The 9,951-nt window shown below is 39.9% G+C and overlaps 2 protein-coding genes across 2 annotated transcripts; one reads left to right on the top strand and one right to left on the bottom strand.

Annotated features, from left to right (window-relative positions):
* Nucleotides 1-3,191: 3,191 nt before the first annotated feature.
* LOC121761547 (bidirectional sugar transporter SWEET5-like) lies at nucleotides 3,192-4,523 on the top strand. The gene is made up of 6 exons (XM_042157190.1): nucleotides 3,192-3,270; nucleotides 3,349-3,385; nucleotides 3,466-3,685; nucleotides 3,774-3,935; nucleotides 4,009-4,128; nucleotides 4,200-4,523. Exons 1-6 carry the CDS (start codon nucleotides 3,225-3,227, stop codon nucleotides 4,338-4,340), a joined length of 726 nt encoding a protein of 241 aa, XP_042013124.1. The 5' UTR covers nucleotides 3,192-3,224; the 3' UTR covers nucleotides 4,341-4,523.
* A 1,030-nt stretch (nucleotides 4,524-5,553) lies between these two features.
* On the bottom strand, nucleotides 5,554-8,829 carry LOC121760118 (serine/threonine-protein kinase STY13-like). The gene is made up of 6 exons (XM_042155732.1): nucleotides 8,294-8,829; nucleotides 6,806-6,927; nucleotides 6,470-6,666; nucleotides 6,204-6,378; nucleotides 5,987-6,121; nucleotides 5,554-5,907 (listed from the first exon to the last, which is right to left on the bottom strand). Exons 1-6 carry the CDS (start codon nucleotides 8,592-8,594, stop codon nucleotides 5,701-5,703), a joined length of 1,137 nt encoding a protein of 378 aa, XP_042011666.1. The 5' UTR covers nucleotides 8,595-8,829; the 3' UTR covers nucleotides 5,554-5,700.
* Nucleotides 8,830-9,951: the final 1,122 nt, after the last annotated feature.

Raw genomic sequence — 9,951 nt, 5'->3', positions numbered from 1 at the left:
AAAATAAACTTCGAAAGCGATTAAAGATTGTTTGCCACTCCAGGCGATGAAACAGCTAAACTACGATCACACTGGCTGAAATGAGAACAATTGGAACTCCGGCGAACTTCTGGAACTCAGGTAATCATGGTTGTGGTGAGGAATGAGAATCTGGACTGGGCTGAAGAACTGAACTACCGAGAGATTTCTACCTAAGAGTGATGATGGTATCTAGATCAGTGTTTTATCTCTCCAAGTGGCTTCCTTTTATAGGGAGGCTTGCCCTTGATTTTAGGGTAAAACCTCATTGCGAAATGACATCTCTGCCCTTAATTGCGGTTGACCAGCCCCAGCTATCCTTCTTCTCCATCTCGAACCTTTATTTGCATGCATCCTGGCCAGTATTGCACCCTCCTGGCGCCCTTTTCGTCTGAAGTATCCGAAGCTTTGCCTACTGGCTAGAACACTCAACCTGCACACTTACGCAACTGTTTTGCAGATATAATTCAATTATGCACATCATACTGACCAGTGACCAAAGCCTAGAATACGACTTATCAAATAACAATATTTGTCTTGTTGTGCATCGTCTACCCGTCTATGTTGTGTAGAAATATGAATTGGCCAAAGCATACTACCATCACGAAGAGCCCATCTTTCCTACCCTTGCGTGTCTATTTGGGATGGGCGACGTGAAATTGGAGCATTCAACGGAAGTTATTGTCCCATCCGACAACATGGAGAAGCTTCCAAGTGAGTCATCTTTGTTTGTTGCAGGAACATTTGACGAAGAAGTTAACTCCCCGGTGACATTTCCTCGTGGACCTGTTCGACGCAAGTTGTTTGACGAAGAACATCCAATTATGGACATGGAGTCCAGCACAAATGTTCTTCTGATGGGCCTTCACAAGTGAGGTCCAAGGAGGGGAGGACTTATCGAAAACCCCCACCGCATATGCTCGCTCCTGCTGGTCAGCTGTATATCTCCCCGAAGGGAAGCTGTTGTGGTTCCTACTCACCCATTGGGGGGTTGCCACATCTTCACAAATGAGCGACGGAAGCAGGGTGACAAGAGTCCTCATGTGACTCACACTGTGTGAATTTTGCATGTGATACAATGTAGTTTGGGACGTTGTTGTCTGATCTCCTTATATGACTTTTGCGGATGTATTATTATCACCATATTTGCAGACCATTAGGGCCTGCATTGATGCCTATCTAAATATATGATATATTATGAGAAGGGGTTGCTTCTTTGTTTTATCTCTATTCTGAGACATTCAGAAGAAGGTCTAATTCGTGTATCAAAGTATACCAAAGACTGCTAATTACAACCAACATCACGAAAGCATTCATTAACAGAATTTGTCACCAATAAACCGAAATAAGATTTCAGTGTTGCAGCTCATCATACACGTCCCACGTACATAACTATTCTTCAAAAAATAAAAGATCGGTCTGACAATTTAGATACTAGCTTACACATACCAAAAGAGGGCAAAAGTAATAGCCATACCAACTATAAAACGATCATTCAGATCCCCCTGCGATTCTCATCGATAAGCATCAACACGTACCCAAGTCTAGCAGCTTCCGGCATACAAGTAAATATATGGAGTCGCTGAGGCTTGTCACCCAAGATGTTGCATAACTGATATCGTTGCGCTAGAGTAAGGCCATCCACAGTACATAGCTTCTCAAACACATCCTCTCTAGCCTTGGCCAGGTCAAACTCATATCCGATCCTTGACGAGATGACCTCCAGCCTTGCATTGGTCTCCGAGTGTAGATTTGCAAGAAACTCCGTCATTGCAGTGTCGCCGGAGACATTTTTTCCTTTGAGGCTGCTAGCTTTGTTGGCTGATGTCCCCTGCTCACTCTGTCCTGAAACGTGGTCATTAACATCAGGAATATCATTTACGGGAATGCTTGCACCGGGGGAAAAATCATCGAAGGAAGGATAGTAGTAGTTGTCGTTGGATTGACTGCCCCCAGACTGTTGGGAACGCGCTCCAGCAGCCGCTCCGTCTAGTTGCTCCGCCCCACCGCCTCCGGCACGATCATTGCCAAAAACAATCTTCCATGTATCCCACAACGGCCAAGACTTTGGGCGCATAAACTTTGCTTCTTTATCAGCCTGAAATTTCGGGTCTTTATATCATTCGCAAACAACACCAAAAAACTAACAACATATGAGTGTGTGAATGAGGGTTAAGTGCTTTGAAAAGATCAGGTATTACCTGAACGATTTGTTCCCATTGCTCATCATCATACTCAATCTTGTGCTTCCCGTCACTATTGAATCCAATACCTGTCCGACTCAAAATGTTTCGCAAAGAACCATAACTCTTATTCCACGCAGATATTTTTGAATTCACGTGAGGGTTCCCGCGGATATCAGAGTCTGGAAATTCTGCACGAATACTATCCTCGATCTTAGTGAGGTATCCCGCACGAAAACCATTATCTGATTTCCACCCCCTAGCAACGAGTTCAAGGAGTGTCACTGCCATGATCTCTTCCTCACGCGGCGTCCACATTCTACGCGTCTGGTCTCCCTTCCGAAACTTCTGCCTTGGTGAAGAATTCATTCCTACAGAGCCTATAAACACCAATTCCACAACGGCCAAAAGTTGATTAACTGAAATACAATGGTAGCAACACCAAAAATATTGCAATTGCGTCAAACCTATTGAACACACCTTTGCCGCAGACATTGGCCGTTTAGTAGGTGGCACGAACCCTTTCATTCGCAGCGCTCCGGATTGCATTTTTGTTTCAGTAATGCTCTGTGTTTGTTATGAAACTGGAAGCTTTATTTACGCAGAGTAAAAATATTCAATTTTCGATTGCCGCTAAATTGTGCGTCTGTGCGCGGCAAATAGTTTTCATGGGATGGTGTTAGGGGCAAACCTGTCATTGGCAGTCGGAAAAGGGCAAGTTAAAAAAATGGCAAAATTCAATTCTTCAAATCCGAAGCCCAATTAAGAGTCAATGAACGCCCATTTAGTATGTGAATTGTGTGGGCCCAGGAAACACATTTATGCCCTTGTTTCATTTAATGAGAACCCACAATGAATGTAGTGAACATGTCCTAATATTCAATGGTCAGATTGCATCGAAGATTTCTCTAATTTTTCATATAAATATATCTTCAGTTTTGCACTCAAATCACCATCACTCACAACAAAGAGTTTCTTACAACAAAAGCTCATTAATCATCTTAGTCTCATAAGCGCTTGAAAATGACTATGGATGCTGATGCCTTGAGGACCACTGTGGGGATCATTGGTTGGTTATTCAAACCCTAATTTTCTCTTCAATATTAATCTATTGGATTAATGTATAATGAATTCATCCCATTTGCAGGAAATGTGATCTCCTTCTTCCTATTCCTTTCCCCACTGTAATTTTCTAACCCTATGCTTAATTAATTTAAATCATACAAATTGATTATTAATTGGGAATCATATTATATGCATGTAGCCCAACATTCCACAAGATATGGCAAGAGAAATCCGTGTCGCATTTCAAACCACACCCTTATCTTGTGACGGCTCTCAACTGCGCAATGTGGTGCTTATATGGCATGCCCGCTGTGCATCCCGACAGCCTCCTAGTCATCACCATCAATGGCATAGGCTTGGTCATTGAGTCCGTCTACGTTGGCGTCTTCTTCGTCTACTCCAACACCTGGGCTAAACGCGTGCGTATTCATTCATTCATTCATTCATTCATCCATTCATTCATTACTGGTTACTTAATTGATTTATTGATTAATCCTATTTAATCAGCGAGCAATGTTGCTCATACTAGCTGGAGAAGCCGTTTTATTCTTCTTTGTCGTGTTCATCACCTTCTTCTTCCTCCATGGCACCACAAATAGGTCCATGCTGGTTGGACTTATTTGCATCGTGATGAACATCGGGATGTACGCATCGCCCCTGACCGTCATGGTGCATTTCTCTCACAATCTATTCATTTGTATATTAATAACTATTTATTTATGCATGTTTGTATGCGATGTAGAAACGAGTTATCAAGACGCAGAGTGTGAAGTACTTGCCCTTCTACCTGTCATTGGCCAACCTCTGCAATGGCATGGTGTGGTCCACCTATGCTCTCGTCAAGTTTGATGCCTACATCTTGGTAATCAATCATATATACCATGATTGTACTCCATTGAATGTTTTTTGATGAGTTGTTTTGGTGGGGTGTAGATTCCAAATGGCTTGGGAGTTATCTCTGGAATGGTGCAGCTAGGGTTGTACGCATACTACTACAAGACCACCAACTGGGATGAAGACGAAGGCCCGCAGCAATCCGATTTGGAGCTCCACGACGCCCACAACAAGGCATAAGAGTTTCGATATTTTTTTGAATTCGAGATGTGCTCACCAATAATGCTCGAGCGTCGATCTGCTCTTGCTTACCATTTATCATTTGTTTTTCCCACACATGAACAACTGTTTCCTGTGTTTATGCTGTAATAACAATAACTTTTGAGTACATCAATATAAATTCTCTCACTCTTTTTGTCTACACTTGTTTTCCACTTTTATGTTTTTCTTATGTTTACACGCTTTGCAACCTCAACTTTAGCACACTTTTTTGTTGATAAGATCACACCTTAATTAATTCAATAAAATTAATTTTAACATACACTTAGCGTTTACAAGACAAGACTTCTGCTAAAAGTTAATTTCTCATTACACATCACCTTTATCTTTTCAGTTATGATCGCCATGACAAATTAAGAGGATAATGTTTTGCTACTACAACGACGTAGTTTTATCGATAAGAGATTTTTTTTTATCGATCGCACCCACCGATAACAGAATTTAGTATGCTTTAATTACAAAATTTTTACGCGTGTGTTTGGCAATTGATTTCTAAGTTTGTTGTAATTATAATTTTATGTGATTGAATTTAAAACTATAGTATTTTAATTCAATTGAAAACTATTTATTTAGTAAATTAAATACTTAATGTAAAATTGTAATTTCAAATTCTTGCGTTTGCCGGTATTGCAATGTGTGTGTTTCATGTGTGTAGGAGAAATGAAATGTCTACCAAACAGTAGTACTACTGTACTAGTATTTATTAATTTTGAGTGTACAATTAAAACTTAAATTATTAGGGTATAAAATTATAATCCAATTTCAAATTCAAACATCCAGTATATAATAATCCCTCTTCCCTATAAATAAAGGTTTTGGAGACGTTAAGGTTTTAATGTGAAATTGGTAAAATAGAAAATGAAAAATGTGATTGTAGTATAGTGTTAATGAATAGTGAGCTCACATTATAAGTCCTGTATTGTTTAATTGTTAGTAATATTTTTTTTTCTAAAATGAAGCGCAGAATAAATTTATAGGATGGATTAAAATGACAAAAAAGACTATTTGTTTGGATGGATTAATTTGAAAATTACAAGCTCCATTTTAAAAATCCGAGCCCCGTGAAAATTATAGATTCATCAAATTCAAATTTATTTTATATGTGGGCGATTGATCTAACTTTGTCCCCACTCAATATTAAGTTATTAACTACATAAGTAAACAAAATAAAAGATAGTAGTAATAAAATGAATTAATAATACTTGTAAATCTTTACACAATGCAAGTAATATGCAGCAAAGCTTGTTAGTCTATATCCACAACTACCAAACACATTTCTTGCTCTTCATCTTCTTGTTGCAAGAAAACTGAATCCAACTCTTCATGGACCTCGTTTTGTACGGAAGCAGAGACAACCTTGTTGCTGGTCGACCGGGATCATTCCACCACCTTTAGACGTATCGATGGCCTCTATCATGGCAACCACCTCGTCCATTTCGGGCCTCTTGTCTGGATTCGCATCCCAGCATCGTTTCATCACGTTTGCAAGGGAACTCGGGCAGCATCTAGGTATATCAGGCCTCAAATTCTGTCCACAAACAGAGTGATCAACCAACACAAAAGGCAAAACGTTAAAGTTTTGAGCCCAAGTTTTATAAATATATTACCTGCTGCACGACTGCTGATGTAACCTCCGAGAAGCTGAGGTCGGGATATGGCATGTCGCAACAGTATATCTCCCACAAACAGATTCCAAAGCTATAGACGTCGCATTTTCTGTTGTAAGGGTTTCCATTTAGAACCTGCAGCAGTTCATCGTTTTTCACATTTACGAATCCAATTTGCCAAGAGCAAATCAAACGATAAAATGGAAAGCACTCATACCTCCGGAGCCATGTATCCAAGAGTTCCCGTCTCCCCTGTCATGTCGTTTGGATTTGAGGCTTCTATGCGAGCAACTCCAAAATCAGCTATCTTAACCGTTCGTGACTTGTCCAACAGCATATTCTCTGTTTTGACATCTCTATGAACAATCTTTTGAGAGTGAAGGTAACTTAACCTAGGAAGCCAAAACGAGACGATGCTAGATATAAAAAACAACACGAAACAATTTTGTAAGAACTGTAAACGAATACGAATGGGGAAAGTACCCTCTAGCCAGATCTAGTGCCATTTGCACAACAACTTTAAACGCGAGCTTCTTTCTCCTGAACTTTATGAGGTAGTTTTTCAATGCACCGCCTGGAAGATATTCCACAACGACACAACATATGTTACTAGGCATGCCAATATGGCCAGTTTCTGTCTGAATGTTTAGCCCTGAAGAGCCCATCGTTGCACCTATAAACTGCAGAAGGATTTTGGAAAATGTAAGGTCAGTGACAGGAAGATTCTACAAGGATGACTACAGCTTTCACATATACCTAAACATGATTACTTTTCAAATATCAACAAAATAAGCCGAAAAAATAGCAAGGGAGATCGACCTTTGTTACATTAGGATGCTCGAGTTTGTGCCAAACAGCAACTTCTTGAGTGAAAGCTGCTCTTAGGGATTGAATTTCAGCCTCGGTCCGGTGGCCCTCTTCTCCCCAATCGAGCAGTTTAACTGAGGATCACATAAGGCTACCAAACATTAATAACCATACAAACATCAGCAAAATGATGATGAATCAACAAGGAAAAGAAGTAGTAGCTGCAGAGCGACAACTTGTAACTGGGATCTACGAATCAACCCCAACTATGAAAGAGCTGTACATGACTCAGATCCCATGATTTCTTGAGGGTTATATTAAACCTCGGTGTACTCAAGCTTCGTTTTCTTTTTTTCTAGCTTCTTTGAAGTGCAATAGTGAATACCAACTACAGCATTGTTCTAGTTGAAAATATATGATTTAAGCTATTCGGAAAATATGTTACTATCAACTATCAAAAAAGGCCCTCAGAAGAAATAAATAGTCATACTGTTTGGTGGGTCCTAAACATAGAAGGTTGCATTCTTGGTCCCCAACTTTCCCTTGACTCATTGAAGCTTTCTCATTTTTTAGTCCCTTTTTTTTAGAGTTTATCTTATCCAAACATAGTTAGAACACTCCTCATCGGGATTAGACGATATCACCGATTCAAACTGTTCAATTTTCCATAAGAAATGTTAATCAATTCTACATTTGAGCAAATCAATAAGTTTGCATTACCAACGCCAACCAACTGTGACAGCAATGCCATGAAACAACAAAAGGCAAATAAATCCAAAAACATAATCTATGATAGATTAACTAACGCAGGTTTCTAGATCACTGTTATTGAAGTTAACATCACTGCAAACTGCATCACGATTTATATTATATTGAAGCAGAAAGCCAAGATCCTGCATTCTAGGTACAAGTTAATATTAACTAATGCATCCTCATTTAATCATTACAGTTAAAATAATAGGCCTCTGTTTTGCCAAGACTAAACAACTATTTTTCCTCTGATATCTGAGATACACACAAGTCAAAACATTAAAATAAATAAAAAATGGTTGAATCATATGAAAGCTAAAATACCAGCTTAAGTTATGGCAGTCACCTTCAACCCCAATCTGAACCCGTGCCACTAGTCACGGCTTCCATAAGAAGACACTCAATTTCTCAAATCCACACACACACACCAAAAAAAAAGCAATTCTTCCCAACCAAAATTACTGGAAAAAGATGACATCTTTGGAGTTCTTGCAGCTATCCCACAAGAGAACATGGACCATTACAAACTGACACATCAAAAAGATTTAATTTTGGACCAAAATCAAATGTGTAGAGGCATCAACACTCCATATTTCTACTATTTAATGAAAAAGATTTGTTTTTACATATGAATCGAATCAGATTTGCACAGCCACGGTGGTAACAATGAGAGAAATGATAAAAAAAGTTTGCATCTTTAAAGGATTCATAAAAAGGGAATCTGTTGATTGGAAAAGGTAGGAGACTGACCGGCGACATCTTGGCCGTCGTAAATGCCACGGTGGACGGTGCCAAAGGTGCCACGTGCAAGGACGCTCTTGATGATCAGCTTAGAAGGGTCAATCTCCCACTCCTGCCTCGGCCTCCGGACGACGGCGGCGGCGGCGGCGGTGGAGGCGGAGAAGGAGGGGAGGGAGAAATCATCTTGAGTTTGACTCTTCCTGCTCTTCTCCAGAGTCAAGGCCCTATTCAAATGCCTCTCGAGCTGCTCATCCAAGCTCTTCAAATCTATCTGATCTGCTCTCACAAACCCATTACTGGCCTTCTCCATTTCTCCACTGCGTGTTGTGTGTGTGTGTGTGTGTAAACTCACTACATAGAGAGAGATAGGTACATAAAAATCAAATCTTGGGTATAGATTAGTATAAGTTGGATGTTATTGTTGACTTATTTATGGTGGGAGAGGAATAGGAAGAGGAATGGGATTGATTAGTGGGGAGGGAAGAAGAAGAAGGAGGAGAAGAAGAGTAAATATGTGTGTGAATGATGAGAGAGCAGCGCCATGTGGGCACATGGAATTGCCTCAAGACAACGTGTGTATATGACCCACATACCCTTCTGTTTTTTCTCATTCAAATCCTACTTGATAGTACAATCCATTTATGTATGCTCTTTCCCCTAAATATATTCTGCACATTTTATTTTTTCTCATCTCTTCTTAGATTCAAACACAGGGACGGACCCAGAAATTTTATATACCTGAGACAAAAATATAGATAAAGGTATTTTAAGAATTTGAGAAGAGGTATATATAAATTATAAGGATATTTATAAAAAATGTACAAATAATGCTCAAAATAGCACAAATAAATTTTTTTTGAGGGGCATTTGCCCTTGTGGAACTAATGTACATCCGTGTCCGTGCACACACATGAAATGATATTATACTTGGCTGTCATCGTATGTTATACGTGTATCAAAATTGTTCACATAAACTTGTCTTAGCGTATGATCAAACGAGTTGAAAGATTTAGTGGTCGGATCCATGCTCGGAGGGCCTCTTCCATTTCCATTTCCATTTCCATTTCCATTTCCACTCTCAATGAAATATTATTCATCCTTAATTACCGACGAACTACCAGCAAAATATCATCCGAATTCGGGGTCTCATTCAATTCCTAGTAAGGCTATTATTAGCTTTGCTCAATAGTACTGTAATCCCATGTTTGGTTACTAAGATAAAATAAATAAATTCGGTTCATCACTAAAATACGACGTGCATATGATTTAGTGTTCTCTTGGAATTATAATACTCTCTCTGTGCCACTCAAGATATCCACATTCTTGAGTGGCACGAGATTTTAAAAGGAGTTGTTAGGTGGAGTTAGAGCATCCGCAATGGCGCACTTCCCGCCGGACGTCGGACCGGCGTGCCGGATGTCCAAGCGGGACGTCCGTCATTAGGCGCAAGAAGGCGGACGCGGACTTCCCCCGGCAGACGCGAGGTATTCGGAGGGCTTCCGGTGACGTCCGTCGGGACGTCCGCCATTGCGGTTCCACGACAGACGTCCCGATTTTTTATTTTTTTAAAAAAAAACTCTATATATACGGCTCGTTGAACTTCATTTCATTCGCACCACTTGTTTTAACGAGTTTCTCTCTCTCTACTTTCATTTCTTTTGAAGATA

Source organism: Salvia splendens, chromosome 13 (genome assembly GCF_004379255.2).
Source record: "Salvia splendens isolate huo1 chromosome 13, SspV2, whole genome shotgun sequence".
Classification (NCBI taxonomy): Eukaryota; Viridiplantae; Streptophyta; class Magnoliopsida; order Lamiales; family Lamiaceae; genus Salvia; species Salvia splendens.
Note: the sequence above shows the minus strand (reverse complement) of the source record. Positions and strands in the feature narration are given on the sequence as shown.